Source organism: Cuculus canorus, chromosome 19 (assembly GCF_017976375.1).
Source record: "Cuculus canorus isolate bCucCan1 chromosome 19, bCucCan1.pri, whole genome shotgun sequence".
In the NCBI taxonomy this organism is placed as follows: domain Eukaryota; kingdom Metazoa; phylum Chordata; class Aves; order Cuculiformes; family Cuculidae; genus Cuculus; species Cuculus canorus.
The window spans coordinates 3118806-3143751 of NC_071419.1; the positions used below are offsets into that span (position 1 = coordinate 3118806).

At 57.1% G+C, this 24946-nt stretch overlaps 1 protein-coding gene across 2 annotated transcripts in view; it reads right to left on the bottom strand.

Annotated features, from left to right (window-relative positions):
- Window positions 1–21663, bottom strand: part of NOTCH1 (notch receptor 1) — a 45271-nt gene extending 23608 nt beyond the window's left edge. For both annotated transcript variants that reach the window (XM_054084060.1, XM_054084059.1), the window contains exons 1-4: window positions 21461–21663; window positions 19317–19398; window positions 1051–1313; window positions 393–731 (exon numbers count right to left, since the gene is read on the bottom strand). In XM_054084060.1, coding sequence (XP_053940035.1) covers window positions 393–731; window positions 1051–1313; window positions 19317–19398; window positions 21461–21518 — 742 coding nt within the window. In that variant the 5' untranslated portion in view covers window positions 21519–21663. The remainder of the gene's footprint in view (window positions 1–392; window positions 732–1050; window positions 1314–19316; window positions 19399–21460) is intronic.
- Between the last annotated feature and the right edge of the window lie 3283 nt (window positions 21664–24946).

The window sequence follows — 24946 nt, forward strand, 5'->3', positions numbered from 1 at the left end:
CCAACTCTGTTCGCACTCGGAAACTTTCCAAAACAGCTATTCTGGGCTAATTATTCCATTCTGGAAATGGATTAAGCTAAAGCGGAAAAAGGCACTCTTATTCTGGAATATGAGCATCCGCACAGGGGCCTCTGCTGAAACACTTGTTTTGGAAGAGCTATTTTGGTGAATCACTAAGTATAAAAAGCCCCCAGATGACCTCTCCTCTTCAGGCATTGCTGCCCAACATCTTCCCAAACACATGTGACACAGCAAACCCAGAGCCTCTCATTTTTGTCCCTCCCAGAGCCATAATTTGGGAGAAGATTAAGCACGACTTGTTTAGCAGGGAGGGCAAAGGGGCTGCAGGAGGGCCCCTGGTCCCCATCACCCCACTCGGAGGCAGCCCCTACCTGGCAGGCACGTGCAGTCGTAGGTGGTGTCTCCGATCTGGCGGCACGTCCCTCCGTTCTGGCAGGGCGAGGGGTTGCAGGGCACGTAGGGATGCTCGCAGTTCAGCCCGGTGAACGCTGGCTTGCAGGAGCACTGGTAGGTGCCCACCTCGTTGGTGCAGGTCCCGCCGTTCTTGCAGACGAACGGTATGATGCTGCACTCGTTCACATCCTGCTTGCAGTTGGCGCCGTGGAAGCCATCGGTGCAGCGGCAGATGTAGTGGGCATCAAAGGGGACGCACTTCCCCCCGTTGGCACAGGGGTTGGAGGCACAGGGGTCAGCCTGCTGGCAGGTTTTGCCTGGGAAGGGCAGGGAGGGAACATGAGGATGCAAATCACTCAGTGGGAGCAATCTTTGTGTTGAGGTGCCGACCTGGCTTTGGGGCTGGGTTCACTAATTCCCCCCACCTCTGCTGCTATAGTACCCTTCCCCCCTGCATGAGGCTTGCAGCTCAGCCTAGGACCCTCCCAAGCTCACATTTGCAGACCTCGCTCCACCCAAACACACTGAAATGAGAGGCACAACCCCTCTCCATCCATAGAGGTTTTCCAAGAGCAACCCCTGGAGCAGGCTGCCCCTGTCCCCATGTCCCCACACAGCACGGTGGCATTGCCTCACCTGACCACCCTGGCGGGCAGCGGCACTTGTACTCGCTGAGCGTCAGCAGCTCGCAGGTACCCCCGTTGCGGCAGGGGTTGCTGAGGCAGACGTTGTTGCGGGGCGTCAGGCAGAGCTCGTCGGTGAAGCCCAGGCGGCAGGTGCAGGTGTAGTCTACGGTGCTGCCGCGCACAACCGGGGTGCAGGTGCCGGCGTTCTTGCAGGGGGAGCTCAAGCAGGGGTTGGGCAGCTGGCATCGCTCGCCCACGTAGGCACTGCTGCACCTGGCAGGGGCGAGACACGCCGTCAGTGGGATCACCCCCGAGGGGCACCGAGGCACCCCAGGAACCTGCCTCCCCAGGTCCGACCCCACACCGCATCTCGGCACGGCAGGTTTGGCAATCGCAAGGCTCTGCCCTGGCCACGCTGGGTTGAGAAGAGGAAGATGAAAGAGGTGTTGGGAACAAAGGCATCCCTAGTCAAGGGGCCTGCACTGACTTGCAAAACCGCAGCCTCCAGCGCTGACTCCTGCTTCTCATCACAACACGGGCCTTTTTTTGTCTCCCCCCATCCCTTACTAAAGAGGAAACTGAGGCACAAGAGGAGGCGCAGTGGAGCTGGAGGGGCACTCCAGACCCGCACCCAACCCAGGGCACCCACAGATCCCAAAGGAAAGGAAACCACACAGTGACCCACAGGGCTGAGCAGCGCGGGGATAGCCCTGTGCCCCTGCCGGCACCACAGTCCTGCTCCACCAGGGTCATTTTTAGCCTAAGAAATCACTCAAACACGATCACACAGCGCTGTGGTAGCAGGTGCGACACATTTCTGCTCCTCATCACTGGCTGAGATGTTCCCCAAAGATAAACCCTGCGCACGGAGGGATGAGCGGCCCCGGCTGCTGCGTCCCTCTGTGTGAGGGCCCTGAGAAAAGGCCCCCCGACGCAGCCACCGGCTCAGCCATCTGTCACCGTTGGCCGACAGGGCTGGAGCAACTGCCTGCTGCAAGACCAGGGCAGGTGGTGGGGACCCAACACAAGGGCAAATCCTGGTGAGGACGCAGGGCCGGCAAAGGACCCTGCAGAGGCAGGAGCTGCCCCTGAGGAACGGGAGAACAGAGCAAAGCTGTGCACAGAGGGATCAAGGACATCCAACATTCGCCGAAGATCCTGGGCCCACTGGATCTTCAGCACCTCCCCAGCACAAACCCTGCCGTGCAGCACCTCTTGCATCGCCTCTGCAATATGAGATGCTGTGTGCTTTGTTCCCAACCAGCTCTGCTCACATTTCACTGCTTCTAGAGGGGGATTTTCTGCCCTGGCTGGGCTGCATCGAGCAGCTGTCGCGAGCAGGGTATGGGAGGATTGAGGCGACGCCAGCACGCTGCTGTCCCACACCGCGATGGCAATGCCACCGCAGCAGAGCTGGGCTGCCTGCTGCTCTCGAAGGCCTTGGGAGCAGAAATAAATCTGGGGGCGCTCGCATGCATTGCCAAGAGCTTGGAACAAGAGAATCACTGCAGGAGGTGATGCCCAGGGAAGACAACAGTGCCTGGGCACTTGGGGACCCTGCTCCCTGCTGTGCTTGGGCAGGCTGGGGCTCGGGGTACTCACCATGTGCTGCAGCCACCGCCACCAGAGCTGGCTGAACCCTGCATCCCTAAGCCTCATGTATGGACCTCCAGCATGCCTAAGCCTCATGCATGGCCCTCAAACATCCTGAGCATCATGCATGGCCCTCCAACATCCCTGAGCGTCATGCATGGCCCTCCAGCATCCCTGGGCATCATGCATGGCCCTCCAACATCCCTGAGCGTCATGCATGGCCCTCCAGCATCCCCGAGCATCATGCATGGCCCTCCAGCATCCCCGAGCATCATGCATCACCCTCCAACATCCCTGAGCATCATGCATAGCTCCCAAATCAGGCAGCCTCTGGAGTGAGCAGGGAACACTGCAGCCCCATGGCTACAGAGTCAAGCATCCACTCACAAACCCCACCAGCCCGCAACCCCCAAACCAAGGATGTGGGGCTCCTCCGGTGAAGCACAGCCAGCAAACCCCACGCTCTGCTGGCCCCAGCCAGGAGCTGCCACCCTTTGCCGCGCTGCGCTGGCAGCCCCCTCTCCTCTCCTCTCCTCTTCCCCTACTTTTTTTTTCTTTTTTTTTTTTAACCCAATTCTGATTTCATTGTTGGGGATTGTGTGAGAATTTGTCAGGATTCGGAGACATTTTGAGTTAATGAGACGGCATTATCCAGGCCAAATGAAAAAGAAAATGTGTATAATAATAAATCAGGGCATCTGCTCGGCACACAAAGGGCGGCGGGGAGCAGGTGTGCATCCTAATGAGGCAGAGCAGCTGCCGGCGCCCGCGCCCGATGCCTGGCTCGCCGGTGGCTCCAAGCCTAGGGCGCCACGGCCGTGGGGTGACGGCGCTTCTGGGTGGCTGCGCTGCGGCCCCGCGCGGGGGAATGCGAGGGGCTGGGGCCACGGCCGCCTGAGAGGGGCCATTGTGCGGGGCTGGGCAGCCGGCACAGGCACGCCGCCGGCAAACCGCTCAAGTGTGCAGTCATCTGTTAAGAGCACCACTCTCCCTCGCCTCCCCGCACCACACACACTTTTTTTCTTAAAACAATCCTCCGGGCTCTCGCGGCGGCTGGCGGACAGGGAAGCATCACGAGATTCTCCAATGGGAGGAAAAGGCGGAAAAAAAACCCACCAACCCAATCCAAAAAGGAATAAGAAAAACAACAAAACTGATGCTGGACAAAGAGCTCTGGGAGCAGCGCGGGAACTCCCGAGGGCGAGGGAATCACCGTGGCGCAGGCTTTAACTCATGGCACCACAGGCAGCCAGGACTGCGAGGCAATGCTCTGCGTCCTGGGCTGAGCTGGGTGACCACTGGGGTGATCATTGGGACTGGTGTTTCCATGCCATGGAGTTTAAATGAAGCCAAGGAGCAGTGCTGCCGGGGGCAGCTGGGACTTGGAGGTGATGCTCTGCATCCCAGGCTGAGCTGGGTGACCACTGGGGTGATCATTAGCGTTGGGGTTCCTTTGCCACAGCGCTGCTGTGGGCACAAGGCATTGGGACGCGATGCTCTGCATCCCAGGCTGAGCCAAGTGGCCGCTGGGATTGTGGTTCCCATGCCACAGGGCTTAAATGAGGCCAGGGAGAAGGGTGCGGAGCCGAAAGCCCTCCCACCCAATTAGTTTTCGGGCCATTTCTCATTGAAGCACAGGCAGAAGGTGGTTTGAGCTCATGGATGGGAAGCCGGAGCAGAGCCCAGCCTGAGTTTAGGCATGGTTATTAGCCAGCAGGTTAATTAGTGATTGCAGGAACCTCCCTGAGGGGCAGGGGAGCCCCTGCCTGAAGGCACGGGGGGTTTGGGGCTGCTGGCAGTGCCTGGGCTGGGGGATGCCCCGCGCCCAGCTGGGCTGCCTGGGTGCTTTCCAGGCCTTTGCTTCAGGAAATCCCTCAAGCTTCATAGAGTTTGCAAAATTTTTTTTAAAGGCTTCCTATTTGTTTGTTTGAAGAGCTGTTTTACGGATGCAATCGGCTCAAGAAGCGAGTCGGGGGGTGTGGCAGATGCCAGGAAAGGGCTTGGCACAGGTCTACTCCAGCCAGAAGGGGCTGAGCTGAGTGATGGGCACGAGCAACCAGGGTGCATGGTTGCATGTCACGCTTCTCCCTGCAAGATGTGTATTTCCTGCTGAGAAGCGCCGGTGAAGCGACGCTACAGAAAAAAGCAACGCACGCCCCCTTAAAATCCAGTATTGCCCCTCCTATAACCCAGAGAGGCATCTGCATAGCACAGAGCAGAGCTGTGCAGCACAGAGCCACGGCAAACACCTGGCGAGTCCCAAATGACATCCCCAGTCATGGCAGGGATGAGGACAGCCCTCACATACCCATCACACCTGCTCCTGGCGCAGGGAGCTCCCTCAAACTCCTCCCAACAGTCATCTCGGTTGCTTTTCAAGGTGTCAAAACAAGAGGTCTCTGACAGCAGGGATATCACTGTCGCGACAGCGATATTGCTGCCCAGCAAGAGCACGAAACGAGGAGAGCAGCCGCTCCTCCGCTCACACACGGCAGCACCAGGGATGCGCCCACAGGCAGCTTCCGACACTGCTCCTGCATCATCTCTAAATGCTCCTCCTGTCCACGTTTGAAACTGCAACTTCTAAAGCAAGGCTCCAGACCGAAGCCAGGAGATGAATTCTGAGGTTTCCTCCCCGCACAAGTCCTGGAGCTCACTCACAGCTGGAGCCTCTCAAGCTGCATTTTAAAGCCCGACAACCGCAACTGCTTTAGAGTCCTGGCTGCAGAGGAAAGCCTGGAGACAAACCTCGCATGCAAAGCAAGAGATCAAAAAACAGGTGAAGAACAAGGCCACCCCAAGATGTAGTTATTTTTCAGCTCTCCTAGGTCTGGAAAGGCTGGATTCAGCAAAGCCAGGTTCAGCTCCCAGCCGTGCTGCAACCTCATCATACATCCATCTACTTCGCCAGTGGATAGAAACCACTCCTGAAGTTCAGCCCAGGGAGCAAAGCTGCATTTTCTGGAAAAAAAATACCAGTGGGCGGTGGCATCAGTGCTCCCAGGAGAGCAGACGTGGAGGCTGCGACGTCCCTGCAGGCTCAGCCAGGCGAACATCACCCTGTGGTTTTTCCTTTGGCATTTCCCAAGCAATGCCTACCCAAACCAAACCCCAAGCAGCTTATGGATATTAGCATAAGAGACATTAAAGCTATGCTTTAATTACAGATATATGTGCTGGCAGAGGACAGGGCAGGTGCTCCGGGATCAAAACAGCTCAGAAGGTCCATCAGAAACCAGCTTTGGGGCAACAAAAGGTGGCTGAGATCCCTGGGATCCTGAAGATCCTCCACGAAACCCCTTGGAGAGGCCAGCGTGGCTGCACTCCCGCGTTGCCCTGTTCCTGACACAGGCTAAAAATACTGGTGCCTCTTGTTCCCCTGAGCACACAGCTAAGAAACGTTTCCATTGACTCAGTAGAGCCTCCCTCATGCTGAAGAGGCATCAAACACTGCAGCCACAACCCACTCTGAGGTTTTGGATGGTACCAGCAGGCGATGGCACCCCAAACCTGGTGACAACCGAGCCTCACCCCGATGTACAATGCCCCCGTTCCCACCACCGCACTGGCACAAGGCAAGGGTGATGGTCTCACCACTCTCTTCACTTCTAGGATATTCTACACGATCAAACCCAGGGACTGGGGCTGTCACCTAAGCACCAGGCAGGACAGGGGAGAGCAATGCAGCAGCTGGTCCCCATCCTGAGCGTCTGGGGCTCTGGTCTGTGCCAGTGGCTTTTTGTTTTGGGGGGTCAGGCAGAGGCTGGGGGCTGGATTCCCACGACACTGGGCTGCGACGCGTCTTCCCCCTCCGCCCTGGCCCCGAGCGAGCGCCCAGAGTGCAAACTGCTCCGAGCGAGGAGGCACAATTAATAATGCACCGAGCTCCCAACCCATAAATCTCCAGCAAGATTCATGAGCGATGCGAAGAGTGATGGAGAAGGCCTTGTCCAAGGTCAGACAGAGAGTCCCAGGGGATGGCCTGGGAATGGGAACAGCGGCCCCAAATTCCTACCCCGCTCCCAGCGCTGAGCCCAGGCCAGATCTGGATCTGCTCAGCGTGGGCACGTGCAGTTGTTGTGTCTGCTATACATCCTTGACAAGATACAAATGAGCACCCAGAGGTGCAGTTATTCCAGTGAGGCTCCAGAAAAGCTCGGCACATCACGGAATCAAAAGCATGAATGAGCTGCAGAAACACCAGAGAATCACCGAGAGCTGCTGCCCTAGCTTTGCATTACATGTGTGCTTGCCCAAATACCGCATCTTCCAGCACCTACAAGCTGTGCTGGAAGAGCAGGGATGCCAGTCTGGGTTCTCCATGCGTGCGGATCCATGCACACCGCCAGCCCTTTGTTTCCTCCCTCCTCGCTTGCAGCGCGCGAGGCTTTTTGTCCAACCCACCAGCAACAGGTTTTGTCCCCTCCGCAGCAATGCGGGCACTGAAAGCATCCCGAGGCAGATGTTTCTGTGACCTCTGACCCAAGACTAATTCAAGAGTTTTGCTGTTTTCCTTTCCGCGCTAAGCTGCCATCTGCCACGACCAGCACAGATGACACCCAGGCGCTCCCGCAGCCCACCCCGGCACGGCACAGCTCCCGCACGGCAGCACGGGGGCTTTGTTCAAATTCGGGATACATCAGCCTTGCGCAAGTGCAGTCTGGGGGCCAGGAGGTGTTTAAGAGGGGCTGGGTGTGCGGGGGATGCTCTGGACGCTGGGGTCTCAGCAGAAGCCCAGTGTGCATCGCCCTCCTGCCTGGTCCCAGGGCATCCCTCCACGGGGCTGAGACCATGGCAGGGCTGGAGGTAAACCCCACCTTGAGCTTAAAATGCAGAAAATAAACCAATAAGTTAAATGAATCATAGATTCATAGAATGGTTTCGGTCAGAGGAGACATCAAAGCTCATCTAGTTCCAACCCCTGCCATGGGCAGGGACACCTCCCACTGGCTCGGTTGCTCCAAGCCCCATCCAACCTGGCCTTGAACCCCTCCAGGGATGGGGCAGCCACAGCTTCTCTGGGCAACCTGGGCCAGGGCCTCCCCACCCTCACTGGAAAACATTTCTGCCTAAGATCTCATCTCAAACTCCCCTCTTTCAGCTTAAAAATGAAACCCAGATGTGAGCTGAAGCATGGCCACCACGTAGGCAGGGGCTGTGCCCCATCCCGACCCTGCGCGGGGAAGGGTCCGGAGAGCAGCCCCTCGCTGCTGGGGGTCGGGGGGCTGGCAGGGAGCCCCATCCCAGCCGCCAGCCCCGCGTCCAGGCTGCCTCTTATCGGCGCTGCTATCACATAACCTCTTCCTCACCCCATCTGCTGGAAGCATAAACGGCCGCGGTTGTTTTCCCCAAGGTACAATCACCGTGGGAAAGCTGAGGAGGGGAGGGCCTTTACTCAACCCTCATTTTGGGGGCACTCGAGACCAATGGGGCCAGGAGAGCCCCCGCTGCCTCCGGGGTAGCGGCAAACCCAGGCCCTGGGTGCAGGCTGGGCTGGGGCAGATGCTGCTCTCTGCTCCACGGTACCCGTGGTGTGATGCAGACATCCCTGACGAGCTGCCGTCCCCGCAACTCCGTGCCCCTGGCAGAGCCACCCTAGAGAAGAGGTGGTTCAGAAACCACGACCGTGACCTTGCGTGGTGCAGAGTCCCCTCCGAGGGACCATCACACCCACAGAGCCCTCTGCACCACCAACTGCCCTGTGTGACCAAGTGGGCACCAGTACCAGTGTGGTCCAGACCGCGCGGAGCGAAGCAAGTGGCCAACACTCGGATTCCACATGTTTGCTAGCAACAGCTGAGGGAAGGAGCAATAACCAGCAGGAGAGTGTCCCTCAGCTGCACGCAGGACCACGGCCACTGCACGCTGCTTCCAGCTGCAGAGCAGTGGTACAACTCCATCGTCCCCACACCTCTCGGGATAACCGTCATCCTCAGGCTGACGAACGGGAACCACAACTGCCTGCTCTCACACCTCCTTCCTGCGCAGCTCCAGCAGCTGCAGACCCGGGGCGTTGAGCTTGCTTTCCATCAGGCGTCCGTGCACAAGAGTCACTTTTCCAGTTGTGCCAGTGGCTTCCCGCCTGGCACAGCCTGGAAGCAACACCTCAGCTTTCTCCTGAAGTTACACCCTTCCCCCTAAGACACGTTTGCCTGGTGCCAGCCTGGGGGACCCTGATCTTCCCCAGCTCCAATATGACCAGAGAAAGCGATGGTGCTTGGGGATACATTTCCACGTCAGCAAGAGACGAGATCTGCCTCTTACTCCATCTTCCCATTCCATCTCATTCCGCTGCCTCCCTACGAGCCCCTCCTGTGCTCCTGCACGGAGCATTATCAGGGACCGCAGGTGCGTACGACTGAACGGGACGGCTTCTCAGCAGTGCCAATGTGCCTCAGAAACACCTCACTGAGCGCGGGGGCACGATCCGTAGCTTGGGGAAGGCAGACAGGCCTGGAAAACAGTCCTGCTGGGAAAGCAGAGCTTGGCACCCTGTGCTCTGGTCCCATCTCCTGCTCAGCTTCTATCCTGGCATCACCAACTCAGGGTGGTGCAGCACCCCTGGAGCCAACAGAAGGAAGATGGATGCAGGGAGATGAAGACTAGAAATCAAGGACTTCACAAGGGCTCCAAAGAGAGAAGGCAGAGCTTTCTGTCTTCCCCTTGCCAGGTGACACACCTCAAAGCTCCCACCAGCCCAACGCGCTCCCCCAGCGCCAGCACGGCCCCACAAACACCTCCCGCAGTCACGACACGGCTCCCAACACCAAAACCCAGCGCTAGACCAAACTGGTGGTTTTTTTAATGAAGTCCCATCCAGGCCCTGTTTTATTAAACACTCTGGGACACCAGCCTGGGAAAAAGAGCAGAGTTTCACCCAGGGAGGGTGGTTGAAAAGCAGCAAGTTCCTGCGAGTGACATTAGGTTAATAAAGCAAGAGCAGATCTCCAGTCTTGTTTAATTAAAGAAAGCAAACTGCAACGCAAAGTCTTTGATGTGTTTTTTTTTTTTCGTTCCATTTCATTTTTGACCTAGCCCAAGCCATCTAATTGAGATTTAAAGACCCAGACTTTCATCTGAAGAGAAACTAAAGGAATTCCCAAAGCTGGATATACTCATAGACGGGAGTGGGGAAAAACCTGCTAGAGCCCGGTTCCTCCAACCAGCGTGGAGGGGAGAGAGAAAATAAATGGCTTTGTTTCTTAAGCAGACATTAGTCAGGACAGTTTGGGAATCAAAGTTCCCATTGTACTGAAAAACAATATAATCCCATTACTAAGCAAAGTGGCCAGGCTATTCCCGGGTGGTATCTGGCTACCTGGGAAGGAGCTGCTTTTCAATGCAGCTTCATTCACAATAAACATGAAAGATGTTGAAGGAAGAGACCAAGACAAAACTCGCCTCGTTCCCACCCTCAACAATGGCTGCTATGAAATATTTTTGTCTCCCCCTCAGGTTTTTATATCCTCTACCGGTCTAAATCCACATAACCCCTTTGTTTGATGGAGCGGGCTGACCTGCGCTCTCCCAGCGCATCCCGGTCCCTGCTCCTTCTCTTGGAGGAGCCCATTTATGGGGTGACCATGAAGGAAGCGCCTCCAGCAGAGGATATCCAGAGAACACATCCTCGGTGAAGCCTGGCTAATGGTCCCACTGCCCACTCTGGTCCCAGGTCCCACACTGGTGACTGGTGTCCCTGTTTGACACCATGAGGTACCTGCCTCTTTTCCTCCGTGGGGCATCTGTGGCATTCCAGAGCACCCACAACTGATCCCTGTTCTGAATTTTCAATTGTAAATGTTTTTGCTTTCAAAATACTTCATTCTTAAAGCCAGAAGAAGGCAAAGTCAGAATTCGGGGGAGATTTCCAACTCGTAGACCACTCCCCACCCCAGCACTGGTGGCGCCCAAAGCCGCTCTCCCATTTTGGGGTAAACGCCCATTTTCAGCCACGCTGGACACAGCGCTCCTCACCCTCCTGCCTTCGCAGGGCAAATCCATGCTCCCGGGAGCTCTGGTATCACCATCTCACTAAGCTATGATGAACTCTCTTATTTTTTTTCTCCTTTCCCCCTTCAAACCCCGCGCTGCCCGAGAGCCTAATATGGAAAACTCCCACATGGGACACGCGTGACCCCGCCATCCCGCTCTTCTAATCCTGAACATAAACCCCAAGATTAGGATCTGAACAGCTACCAGGAGTTTAAACAAGCTATATTTAGCTCTGATATTTATAAACAGGAGGAGAGGGGGATTTTGCAGGGCACACGGGTGCCCCTGTAGCACAAACTCCACCAAAAGCCAAAGCAACCCATGACGGAGCTGTTCTGGTGGGATGGTGAGCAGTCAACGACCCAACAGCGATGGATTCAGCCCTTCCAACTTCACAGCCAGGAAGGTGTTGGTTTTTCTTCGCAAGCAAAGCAGAACTCCCAAAAATAGTAATCAGCAACAAAAACCTCACCCCTTGGGAAACCACAGCCTGAGGGATGCAGAGCACCTCTGATAATGGGGATCCGTATCCCAGGATTTCTGTTGCTGCAGAGTTTAACCAAGGAAACGGTGGGAGAGGGAGGAAAGACTCTGCCTCCGACACCTTTTGCCGGCAGAAATCCCTGTGTCAACATGACGCCCTCGCCGAGGGAGTGGGGACAATGGTGGCGGCTCTGCCCTCCGGCCGCAGCCCGCATTCCTGCCCCCCTCCCCTGGAAACCCCGCTTTTGTGGGGAGCAGCAGGCCCTGTGAAAGGGCCGTCTGTCGCCCTGCCTTTTGACTCAGAGGTCTGTGTCTAACATTTTAATAGGGGCTGGGGGCCGGGAAGAGGCCCCCCTCCTCCTGGGCTGCTCCCCGCGGGGTCACTCTCCCAGCCCGCCCCGATGCTGGCGCGCGGGACTCCGGTGGGTGCGAAGGCGGGAGCTGGCGGTGCTGCGCATCCCGCTGTCGAGGAACATTCCACCACCTGCTCCAAGAGATTGTTCAGCCTGGAGAAGAGGAGGCTGAAGGGAGACCTCATTGCTCTCCATGACTGCCTACAAGGAAGTCGTAGCGAGGTGGGTGTTGGTCTCTTGTCTAGTGAACAAGCAATAGGACGAGAGGAAATGGCCTCAAGTTGTGCCAGGGGAGGTTTAGATTGGATGTTAAGAAAAACGTCTTCACTGAAAGAATGGTGAAGCACTGGCAGGGGCTGCCCAGGGCAGTGGTGGAGTTTCCATCCCTGGAGGAGTTCAAAAATCTTGTAGATGTGGCACTTGGGGACATGGTTTAGTAGGCACGGTGGTGTTGGGCTGATGGCTGGACTCAATGATCTCAGGTGTCTTTTCCAACCTTAACAATTCCATGATCCTAGGAGAGGAGCTATTCCATGGTTAACCAGTCATGAGTGCCTTTGGGAGGGTCTTTTTCTGATCCTCCTGTGCAAGGACGCACCGGTGGGCGAGCACATGGTCTCCTCCACAGTTGCTCATCAACAGTAGATCATTCCCATCATAAAATAAACCTCTGCATGCTCACAAACACTCAACCCCCCAAGCAACGTTGCCTGTGGGCAGTGTAAGGTCCTCAGGGTCCCCATCGCCCTCTAGACCCCAGCTCTCTCAGCAAGGGGACATGAGACAGAGCAGGTGACAAAGTGAAGCGCCAATAGCTCCTTTCATTGCTCCTCCTGGGGGCAGTTGTGGTGGACACAGGTAGTATCACATGGCGCCTGGAGCCACAGAGAATGAGGAGGAATCGGCAGCAGGAGGCAAAGCTCATCCCTGCAGCCCAAGCCTGGGACTGATCCTGCACAGCCCTGGAGGTCCAAGCAAAGCCTGGCACCGCCGCTCTCAGCTACGCTGGGCTAAGATCAAGCCCAAAGCAAGAGGCTCTGCATCCCATCGGTGCTTCTCCCGGCACCCAGCCCTCCCAGCCCACCACCACAAAGCCGCCTGCCTGCAGGGCGCCCCCTCTATTAAATAAGTGCAAGGTTATAGCATCATTAAAACTTAATAAATCCATTTCCCATATAAATACCATTAAATTCAGATTTTGGGGAAGGGAATTAGGGTGAAAACTTGTTAAAAGAAAATGACTTCTGCGCAAATAAATTTTTGCAACTTGACTGAGCGTGAAAGTTTCCCATTAAAATGCAACCCCGCTCCCCTTGCTGGAAATGTGCAAGAGCCTAATAACCAGCGCCTAAACATTAACTGTTTAACTGACTTTTCCAATATTAACTCCAGGTTGCTGTGGGGGAAGGGGAGGACGTGATGAGTGAGAGCTTGAAGTAGACATTAATTACAAGGGAAGGACACTTTGTGTGCCTTTGAGACACTGGCCCGGGTTGCCCAGAGCAGTGGTGGCTGCCCCATCCCTCGAGGGGTTCCAGGCCAGGTCGGGTGGGGTTTGGAGCCTCTGATCCAGTCGGAGGTGTCCCTGCCCACGGCAGGGATTGGGACTGGATGGGCTTTGAGGTCCCTTCCAACCCAAACCATTCCATGATTCTATGACACTCAGAGCGTACACCACTCACAGCTCACTGGCATCACATTCCCAACAGCCTTTTTGAAGACAAAGATGTGGGACATCACAGGCCATGAGCACAGCATGAACCCTGCTGCACTCGGGGTGCCGGGCAGGGTGCTGCTCCATCGGTTGAGCCAGATGATCATTGTAGGTCCCTTCCAACTGATAATATTTTCTCCTGTTCTGGAGCACAGCTCCCCATATGGCCCAGCCAAGCATCCCCCAAGCCCTCACACACGCTTTAATCGTGGTCGTGATCCTGCACTTCTTGCACTGAGCGCTGCGTTTACTAACGGGTACCTCCATTACATCCTTCACCTCCCCAAGCCAGGATGCGCCTGGCAGGTCGTGCTGCTCTGTCTCACACCAAGACAGGTTTTGATATTCAGATAAGCAACAGCACACGGAAGGAAACTGAGGCACCAAGCAGACCTCGCTTGATGTACGTGGAAACCTCAATGCTGCCCTGAACCACCAACCCCTGCTCGTGAGGCACTTGCCTCAAGAGGACAAGGTGACCTGGTCCACCAAACACACACTAGAGCAGTAGACAGAGGTGCTGCAATGGGTCCAGGTGCTGCCGTGCACCGAGGAAGGCAGAGTCCAGACAAGGGCACACAAGTCTGAATGGGCACCGTCACACCTTGGCCAGAGGAACAGCTGAAAACAGCAGTGAGCTGCTCTACCAGCAAGACTCAGGTGCCAAAGTAAAGACTGGAGTGTCTCCAGGTGGGCATCCCTATCTGCCCCGGGGCTCTCCAAGCGGGCAGGTGGGAGCTGCCATGGTCCAGTGTCACTGAGACCTGGTGGAGGGCTGCAAGGACTTCCCAACATCGCATCTGACAGATGTGCAAAGAGAGTTGCGCTACTAAGTACAACTGGGGCTTCCTCAGCCCTTCAGAGCCCCTGCTCTGCAACCCTGACGCCGGCGGTGCCAAAGCCCTGACCCTCACATCTCTGCTCCTGAATGCTCCAAGGAGCCTGGCACTGCAGGATGGAGCCCTTCTGCGGATGGATGGACTGGGAAAGCCGGGATGTCTCCTCCCCACAGCAAATATGGGCTCATGAGGGTACCACGCAGGAAGGCGGTGTCAGGGGTTTGTGGGATTTCAGCACAGCTGCTGGGCTGGTTGGCTGGAGCATCATCTCTCCAGGCACTGAGGCTCAGCGCTGCATGCCAAGAGCATGCAATGAGATGAAAGCACCAAGGAATCGCCCATGGAATCATAAAGCACTGGAATTGCCCCAAACCACCCAGCCTGATGGCCTTTCTAATCCTGACCCCCTAAGCAAAGAGCTGCAGGAGGTCAGCACGAGACGGGCTTGGGGTGCAGTGAGTGAGCAGCCCAAGTGCCTCACAGTGCTGCTCCATCCCGGGCGGCAGCAGGAGCCGAGCAATCCTCTGGGATAGTGGGACACAAAGCCATGCACCTGCAGTCCCAAGTGGAGCAGGCAGACCCCGAACACCTTTTCAGCTCCCGGGATGGAGGCAGAACTCAAACTGACACCCCACTACAGGTCTGCTTTCCCGGGGGGGTTAAGTTGTATCCCAGAGGCTCTTCAACTCCACAGCCCCAACACAAGGTCTAAAACCTCCATCTGGAATTTGATGACATGGTAACCACAGAGAAGTCTCCATCCAGATCCAGAGCTTACCAGCTCTTGGTAACTGCACCCCGAGGCTACTCCCTTGTTAAACACTCTGGTGCTCTATAAATTTCACATTCCACTCATGTACACATGCCGTTACCACTTGGGACACCTACCAACACGAGCAAAACGAGGGTCAGCACACCTTGGGGCCTGGAAAGAGCAGGTTAATTTCCAAACAATGTTATTTTAAAACTTGCTAACTGCCTGCTGATTATGTTATCCAAGCCGTTAATTGGGGAATAGCTTGGCCTTGCAATGACCACGCATGTCTCCTTCATACTACATACAATAAACCATAACAGCCCTGGAGCTGAGACCAGGGGGTGTAGCATCAGCTGGAACAAATGGATGTATTGTGGCTTCCAGCAGGTAGGAAGACAGCAAGTCAGAGATTTTGGTGGAATAAAATATACTGTGCACGACGAAGCTGTCCACCGAGCAGAGTCCCATACACTGCATCACACTGGGATCACACAACAGTTGCAAGTACGTGGTGGGGGACAGACTCTCTGATCTCAAGCGATGACGGCCACTGCAAAAACCTTATCTCCTCTGGATCCCAGGGAGCCTCTGAGCAACTTCATCTCAGCAAGCATTACCCCACCTCTCCTGCTTGTCCCTGTGCCACAGGTACTGCTGAGGGGCCTATCGACACACGTCCTGAGCATGACCCTTGCCGGCCTGGGCCCAAATGCACTACTCTGGCCATCACACCCAAGAGAAAAATCAAGCAAAAAAGCCCTCAACCCAACCACTAATATCTCAGGGCAAGTTATCAGGAGTCAGTGGGACCACCTGAGACAACTGATAACCATCAAGACGCCTTGCAGAGAGATGTAAACAGAGATTCTTCTAGAAAAGACCTAAAACCTCCTGCTGCCATCCCAGTGACCTCACCAGCTGGGCTTCTCAGCTACATTTCTCTTCCATTGGAATTCACAACAGGTGACGCTTTTGTATTTTTAATCTACCCTCTTACCCATTTCCACCTTGTTCTTTCCGAGAATGAGATCAGACTCAAAAAAGAGCCATCAAGAGTTCTCAACATGGCTGAATCACGCTCGTCTACTTCTTTAAGAGCTTCCTCTGGTTGATTGTTCAACACTCCACCCTCTTCCTCTCCAGCACGGAGACTGCATTTTTTCTTTGTTATTATTTCATGGCAATAACGTTGGGTTAAAGCACATGAGAAAAACCAAACCAGAAGGAAACTTCCGCCCTTTACAATGAGATAACAATGACTGAGCAGTTGAATAACTTGAAGGGCACAGAGAGAGCTGTGAGGCTCAGATCACTCCTCTGTCTTCCTGGTTGTCTTCGGAAAGAGTTTTGAGCTAAAATAATCACCTCTTCCAGCTATGGTCTCCCTCTGAACGTTTCTTCCTAGGTTTCTGGCCCACTGCCTGTGGAAGCTGGTGGTGGCAACAGGCACCAGCACAGGAGCCATCGCCCCGGCTGAACTACAACGCCATGCTGATTCATAAACAGAGGAAGTACTTTAGCAAACCGACTTTTCCCCCTTTTCAGCACGAGCCTAGTGATTAATTTAACTTATTCTTTTCCTTCGCCGTCTCTTTGGCTTCTCTGGGTAAGAGTACGACAACCCAGACGCAGTTCCTCCGACTTTAATGGTGAAAGACTGGTGGAGCACGGTTTGAAACTCAGCCCCCTTTCATGCCATCTGCTTTTAACTATCGGAGCAAGGGAGGTCCTGGGAATAAATGTCACATGGCACAGCAATCTAAAACCGGCCCCGCTCATTCGCAGGGATGCCAGTCAAAACTACAGTTATCCAACAGTCTAATTAGGAGCTATCACTAGAAGTCAAAACGACCTCTTGGAAAATCTCCTCATTTTGCCTGGGAAAATGCCTTCGTCAAAGGCGAGTGCCTTTTCTGGAAAGCCACAATTCCCTGGTGCCCTGAAACCATGCTGCAACACCACAGCAGCCATCGTCGGACCTTTGAAAGCTCCAGATCTGGCGCAAGTGCCACGCATAAGACGAAAACTCACCACACCTCCAGCACAAGATGCACAAAACTCTGCTGCTTTTCCAGCACTGAAAGACCTGACTACCTCTGCCAAGATGGAAAAGAGCTCCAAAGGCTGCTTAATTAGGCCGCTTCTGTCGCGAGCCCTCCAGCCCATCAAATGCTCAGCCCTCTCCATTCAATTAAAGCCCTGCGTGCCCCGGACTGCCTGGCAAAGGGACAAGCAAGATAAGGCACCTTAGGTTTTACAAACTATCACTGTCAAATAATAAAGGTGGAGAAAGCTCCTCGTCTCACACCGGCGATTCCCTTTCCGTAACGGGGCTGATAACTCAGTTTTGGTGTTATCAGAGTCGTCTTCATGTAACCCAACGAGCTCTCTCCCGCCACAAACGCCGGGGCGCTTGTCCGCTGGAGTAGCGTCTCCCTCGTACGCTATTTATTTCACTCTACTTTCTAATTGGATTTGTGGGGGCAGCACAATGGGGCTTTATGGCCAAACTTTGTTAAGTGCCAGGCCGAGCGGAGATGTGGCCAGCAGCCAAAATGGTGCATTTCACGCAGGCGCCAAAGGGCAGTGCCAAGCTTTTCTGCGTCTGGTATCTGTGTTCTTGGCTCTGCTTTGTTTAAGAAGCTTGGAAGCAAAACTCCTCGTAAAGAGATATTCAAACAAGTGAAAAAAAAAAAACCCAGGGTTTTGCGAGCTGCTATCAGATACCTTGGAAAGTTGCACCTCCTCCAGCCTGGCAGTGTCTCCAATATCTGCCCCCATCGCCCATGGAGCGTCCCCTGCACGGGACAAGTGCTTTCACACACCGAGAGCACACACCTTGGTCTCCTACATAAATAACTCGCACGCACTCGCAAAGCCATCCCAGCGTCTGCAGCCAAGAGGGAGGTGGTTATTCACAGCTAGCAACGAAGAAGTTCTTTAAAGTTAATTTTTTTCTCTTAAAAAGCCCCACCCCAAGCCTACTTTGGAGGCTTCTCCTCCAAATAGAGCTCGCACACATCAGATCTAATTAGATTCCATCACCATCTGCACATGAAATGTAAATCAGGAGCTGCAGAGACTTAAGAAAAAAAGGGAAGAATGACCACAAGGAAAAGGAGGGGTGTAAGGTTGGGGAGGGGGTGGAGGGTTGGGCATTCTGGGAAGCCATACATGATTAGTCACACAGCATTAATCTGCCTTCCTTAACAATAGCTGCCGAATTTCGACCGAATCCCAGCTGTCGCTCTTTGAATGAAAGAAAACAAGATTTAGAGCGTCAAGCGTTGGTAAGGGCTTCTGTGCAAAAAAAAGTGGCGTGCATTCATTAGTGGCTCACAAAGGGACCCAGCCTTTGTCCATTAAATTGCTCATGTGCCTGATTGATTTGCTGATTTATTTGCACCAAAGGGTTGAGGGGCTCAGCTTGGAGAAGGGGGCGGGAGGTGCCCGGCTACTGGGCAGAGTAACGGCACCCAGGCGGATTTGCAAAAAGCAACACACATTGTCAAGGGAAACTGCCATTCAACAGGTTGGGATTGGAAATGCCTTCAGGTTCCTCCGCTGAGGACTTCCTATTTGGAAATTTGGGGTGGGTGGGAACGTCTCCCCGCCTGCTCTCCGCTCAGGCCGCGTTCGACAGGCAGAGGGGAAACCTGGCCGGAAAACAGCCTTGCCCATTCACATTTCTTTTATGGAATAGTTTTTAAAAGGGAGCTGGAGTCTTATTCATTTCTCTTGGTTATTGTTCCCTGGGAGCCTGGAGTGAATCGGCCATCGCTGCGGTGGGTCGGTTGGTCCTTCAAAGAGTCCCAACGCTTTTACACATCCGTTTCCCCACAATTGGCTTGGAGAAAGCTCCTGCCCGGGTGCCAGGTCTCGCCAGGAATGCCGGGCTGGACCGCAGCTTGGCACCGTGCCGGTAGGGCTATGGGAGGAGGTGGCCCTGCTCCCTCAAGCGATGACCCGCAGACCCACGGATATCAGCGGGGCAGCTCCAGCAGCCAGAGCCACACCACAAAACCTCCCTTGAATGTTTATTGCACTGGACACCGCAGCACGAACTGCCAGGGTGCGAGGGACTGAAAGGCAACGCTTTGGGGCACAGGAGGGAAAAGCTGGAAGACAGGACAGGACGCTGCACCACAAACTGCCGAGGTGCAAGAGGCTGAAAGGCAACGCTTCAGGGCCAGGAGGGAGCAGCTGGAAGAAGAGAGACAGCCAGACAGACAGCCTCCCTCGCTGCCCACCGGTCCAACGAGTGCCACGGGCTGGCCCTGCCTTCCACTCCATCAGCAGGGCAGTCCGCATATGTTAACACCAGCAAAACATGGCCCTTTGCCCATGTTTTTCCACCCAGCCAGGAACAAAGCCTGATCCTGCTAAACTTGCGGCGACTCCTACGCAAGCAGGTTATTCTTGCCACTCAAGGAAAGAGCACGCATCTTGCCCTATTAAATCCAGAGCCTTCAAAGCAAAGTCAACATGCATGTCAATACTTTGGTTGAGGGGAAGATGAAAATCCTCTGGCTCCTCCATACTTACTGGCACACCTCCGTCCCGTTGAGAAGAGTTTCACATTTGCCCCCATTGAGGCAGGATTCGGCAAGCTGCGTGCACCGTAAACCTGCAAACAGAAGGAAAATGTTAGCCACAGTGCAGGTCTTGGGTGGTAGGAGGGGGGCTGCATCCTCTAGCATCATCTGGACCGGGGACGGACGGGCTCGCTGAGACCCCTGGAGAGCCCCATCCCTGCGCAGCATGGTCCGATGGGGGGTGCAGCCCTGCAGGCTGATGGAAGCCGGCAGGCACCGCGTGGCCCCAGCAGCAAGAGGCTCACCTAAAAATAAACTCAGGGTGGGCTTCAGGGTAGGCTCTGCCTTCTCCAGCGGGAGGGCTGACGGAGAGAAACCCCAGATCAGGCCCTTGAGTGACAAATGCCATTTGGGAAGAAACATCCGCCCGAGGGCCCATTAGTTACCATTAACTCAGTAATGAAATGAGTCGCCCATCTCAACTCGCTATGAGTAAAGGTTTCATTGTCTGTCCCCCAGAGCCAAATTCTGCTCAGCTACCGCAGCAACTCGCTGAAAGTACCAGAATCGCTTCCGATTTCCACCTTGGCTCACTCTTCCCCTTCTCTGTCCCTCTTGCTCTTCATGGTAACTGGTTCTGCCACACGCGCGTGTGCAGCCAGAGTGGTTTCATGTCGAACGACTACAGCTTCGTGCTGCCACAATCAAACTTTTCTCCCAGACTGTTCTGAGCCCCACGCACCCCAGGAACATCCCTCTAACCCCCAACCCCGCCTGTCCCACGGGGATGGAGTGGGATGCTGGGGACCACTCCGCCCACGCACAACTTTCTGCAAACTTTGGCTCCGCGAAGCCAACGCGGAGCGGGATGAAGGCACCTCCGCTGCCTTCCCTTCGCAGAATCTTCCCAGGACACTCCTGCTCCCGCGGAGGCTCCTCGAGGCGAGCAGGGGGGCATCACCCCCTCCTCCCCCGGGGCGGGCTGCTCCCCGCTCCGCCCCGCCGCTCCGGACGCTTTGAGGGGTCTTTTCCCCCCATCGCAGACAATCGCTCAGCGCTTTGCATTGAAGCAGACGGACCCGACGCCCTGGGAGGGAGGGGAGGGAGGGGTTTGGGGGGGGGGGGGCGGACGGCCCCCGGCTGGCTTTCAAGAAACGGGAAACCGAGAAAAAAAATCGCAAAACGGTCAAAAGCTCTCGCGGAACAACAGGCGGCAACGCGGCCGCTGCGCACCCCTCCGGTACCGAGCCCCGGGGCCCTCCGATGGCAGCAAGAGCTGTTGCTCCCTGCACTCCCCCGGTACCGAGCCCCGGTGCCTTCCGACGGCCCTCGGTAGTGAGCCCCGGTGCCCTCCGACCGTTCCCGGTACCGAGCCCCGGTGCCTTCCGACGGCCCCCGGTACTGAGCCCCGATGCCCTCCGACCGTTCCCGGTACCGAGCCCCGGTGCCTTCCGACGGCCCCCGGTACTGAGCCCCGGTGCCCTCCGACCGTTCCCGGTACCGAGCCCCGGTGCCCTCCGACGGCCCCCGGTACCGAGCTCCGGACGCCCCGACGGCAGCAAACGCAGTTGCCCATTGCACCTCCCGGTACCGAGCTCCGGTCCCCCGACGGCAGTAAGGGCAGTTGCCAATTGCATCCCCCGGTACCGAGCTCCGTTCCCGGCGGCCTCAAGCCCCCCTCTCAGCCCCCTCCGTTTCACCGAGTCCCATTCCCCGCGAGGTTCCGGTCCCGGTTGCCCCGCGGGAGCCGAGCCCGGTCCCAGCGCATCCCGAAGCCCGATTCCCCCGGAGGCAACTAACTCCAGCCCCAGCGCATCCCGGGTCCCGGTTCCCCCGGGGGGCACCGAGCTCCTGTTTCCGCCGCGGGAGCTGCGCCCGGTTCCCAAGCATCCCGTAGCCCCCAAGTCCCGGTTCCCCCGAGCTCTGGTCTCAGGACATCCATCCCGGGTCCCGGGTCCCCCGAGCTCCGCTCCCAGCGCAGCACCGAGCTCCGGTGGTCTCGTGGGAGCTCAGCCCGGTTCCCGGTCATCCCACGGCCCCGGTTCCCACGTGTCCCCCGCACCCCGATCCCCGGGGCTGCGGCTCGGCTGCTCGCGGCTCCCCCGGCCCCTCGCTGCGCCTCTCTCGACAAACTTGTTGCGGGGCGGCCCTCACCTCGCGTCAGGGCGGGCAGCAGGAGCACCAGGAGCCCGTGCGCCAGCAGCCGCTCCATCCCCGCTCTGCTCCACGCCGCTCACAGCCGCATAGATCCGCGGGGCCTCGGCCGAGCCGGGCCGGTCCCGGTACAGAGCCCCGAGCACACCGCGCCCCAGCGCCGAGCGCAGCGACTCCCGGCGCCTCCCGCCGATGCTCAGCGCCGCGGGCCGGGGGGGCGGGACGGGCCGGCGCGGGGCGGGATGGGACGGGACGGGCCGGGACGCTCCTCCCTGCCCAGCCCGGGGGCCGCCGCTGGGAGACCCCTTCCAGCCGCCCGGGGGCCCTGCTGCGGCGGGGAGGGGGGTGCAGGCTCCGGGCAGCCCCCGCGGGCACAGCCGGGGCAGAACCCCCCCTGTAGCCAACGGGCACCCCCGGGGCAGCCCCCCCTGAGCAACCCGGGACAGCCACGGGGCACCCCCCACCCCCCCAGGCAACCCGGGACAGGCACGGTGCAGCCCCCCCCGAGCAACCCGGGACAGCCAGGGTGCAGTCCCCCCACCCCCTTGCAACCTCCAGACACTCCTGGTGTAGCCCACCCGAGCAGTCCCAAATACCCCCCGTGCAGCCCCCAGACCCCCGCAGTGCAGCCACTAGACCCTGCTGATGCAGCCCCTCCGTGCAACCACTGGACACCCCCATTGCAGCCCATCCAGGCAGTCCCAGACACCCCCGTGCAGCCACCAGGCAGCCCCCCCTTGCAACCTCCAGACACTCCTGGTGTGTAGCCCACCCAAGCAGTCCCAAACACCCCCACTGCAGCCCCCAGACCCCCCCAGTGCAGCCACTAGACCCTGCTGATGCAGCTGCCCTTGCACGCTCCCAGTACAGCCCCCCCTGTGCAACCACTGGACACCCCCGTTGCAGCCCACCCGGGCAGCCCTGGACAGCCGCAGTGTAGCCCCCCCCATGCCATCCCCACAACCCCACAGTGCAGCTCCCCATTCCCAATGTAGCTTCAGCGCAGCCCTCCCGTGCAGCCACCACAGAGCCCCAGTGCAGCCCCAGACACCTCCAGTCCCCCCTAGCTACAGTGCAGCCCCTGGACACCCCCAGACCCCTCCAGTTCAGACCCCCTAGCTACGGTGCAGCCCCTGGACACCCCCAGACCCCTCCAGTTCAGACCCCCTAGCTACGGTGCAGCCCCCTCCATGCACCCCCTGCTAATCCCAGTGTAGTCACCCCCATAACCCCAGTGCAGCCCCAGCACAATGCCTTCCCAGCCCTGTTAACCACCCTCTGCACGCCCCCAGCGCAGCCCCCCAGCTCCTGCATGGCCCTGGGGGGACAGCACCTGTCTGGGGACCAGAAGAAGACCCAGAACTCATCTTGACCTGCACTGTGGTGCCCTGAGTGCATAAACACGGGACTGGGCCACACGAACCATAGGGACCAGAGGTTGGGGACCAGAGCATCCCTTGGGGCTCCGCGGAGAGCCGGGCACAGGGTGCGCTGAGGGGTACGGGGTGGGATCCACCCTCTGACCTGCACCACCGCGCAGGTGCGCGCAGGTAAGCCAAGCCAGTTCCTACAGGTACCCATGGAGCTGGGGTCGGATGTTATTTGTTTTGTGTTGGGAACTAATGAGCTCGCAGGCAGAGCCCTGGCCAGCGCGATGCTGCATCAACAAATAAACAAATAAATTAGGAGAAGCAGGAAAGCCAAATGCAGAGGCAGCACAACAAACCCCCGGACATGCGCAGGATTCCCACGCGTGCAGCGCTGCCTGTGGGTCCCTGCAGCCTCATCCCTGTGTTCTTAGAGACTTCTCCAGCCACCTCTGTGCCGCAGACGAGCCCAGCGGGCCAAGATGTGCGAGAGGAGCATGGGGATGTCCCACCTGAAACCCAGACAGGCCCTTAAACACTTAAACTTGTGTTTGCTGGTGTCACCCACAAGCTGTGGCTGCAGCGGGGTGCTGGGTGGCTGTACCCGCAGAGCATCGCTGCTGGAAACAACCTGCGGGAGGGGGATAACGGGTGATGCTTCCTTGTGGGGCTTGGGGAGCCAACCTTGCTCCGCGAGGCTCGTGCGACACCGATGCTCTGTGTCACGCCACGGCGGATTGGTGTCCACCACCACAGCGCTGTGTCACAGTGACTGGGAGTTGGGGGCAAAATCTCGGAGCACAGAGACTCCAGAGGATCTAACAGCCCCGGGGATGCGGGCACCTAAATCTCATCGAGCTCCTGTGTCTTCCCCGAAGCCCCTCTGAGCTGTGGCTGTTGGAGGCCATGGGATGGGTCTTTTATAGCTCAAATATGGGCTGTCCGCTGGCCTTTGGCTGAAAGCTTGGGAAAGAGGATGAGAAGTGAGGGTGGGCAATGGGTTGGTGAGAAGGAGGTGACGCTGTTGTCATCTATGTCTCTCATCACAGGGCAACTCTCCGCCAGCCCTCTGGGCTCATCCCATCCCATCCCATGCCAGGCCTGGTGTTATCCCAGTGCTTCCTGTTGTAAAATATTTCCAGAGTAAGTGTGAAACAATTAAACAAACCGAAGGGCAGAGTCTGCTTGTCAGATCAAAGGAGCGAGCCCTGCAGCGGTACCTCACTCCTGCGCTCTCCCCTCCTTCCCTGCTCCTCCTGCAGTCATTGCTTTCGGCTCTAAAACGATGCCCGGATCCGGGTGGGGGAGGTTGGTGCTCTTTCAGGTTCGGGTGCCACTGGGAGCTCCAAGGACCCTCTGCAACCTAAAAGCATCCTGAGAAGATGCCACTTGCCTCACTCTGTTGCGGCAGAGCAGGGGCATGGCTGTGGCACTGGTGTGTTTCAAGAGCAATTAAAAGATGCCTTAAGATGTGAGGCTGCAGTGCCTCTTCACCCTTATTTTCTACCCTTGGCAGGAAAGTGGGTGCTCCCCGTTTTATCCTCCCTGAGCAGGATGGCTGTAGCAGGATGTGACCCCTGCCGCTGCCCTGGCTGAGTCACGTCCCTGCACCACCACCACCTCGCTACCATCCTCAGCCCCAGCTAGAGGCTGTGAGAGCAGCCTGAGGTTTCCACTCCTTGAGCTTCCTTGGAGATGAAGACTTCTGCTGTTTTGCTCTCCATCTTCTTCCTTTCTCCCTCCTCACTCCATCCCAGCAAGCAGGGAGCATCTCAGCTCTGCCTGCTTGGAAATACCGGCCGTAGCTTTGCCCGGGCTTGTTCTCCACGTACAGAAAGCACGGTGCGTTCAGCTTAGTTGTGCTCAGCGACTTGGTCCCCAAAACCTGAGGGAGCTCCCCCTCGGCCCCACCAGACAATGTTGGCCATGCTCGAGTCCTCAGGGCTCTTGGGATCCCTGCCAAGCCCCCATCATTGGGGATGGAAGGGTGGTGGTACCGGTGGTGGTGGGATGCAGGAGCAGGACCAGGTGATGGAGACACCCAGCCTTGGCACCGCTGCAGTGGGCACTGCTGGATAACCATGTGTCTCCGGCACCGACTGCTCTCGGAGTGCTGGAA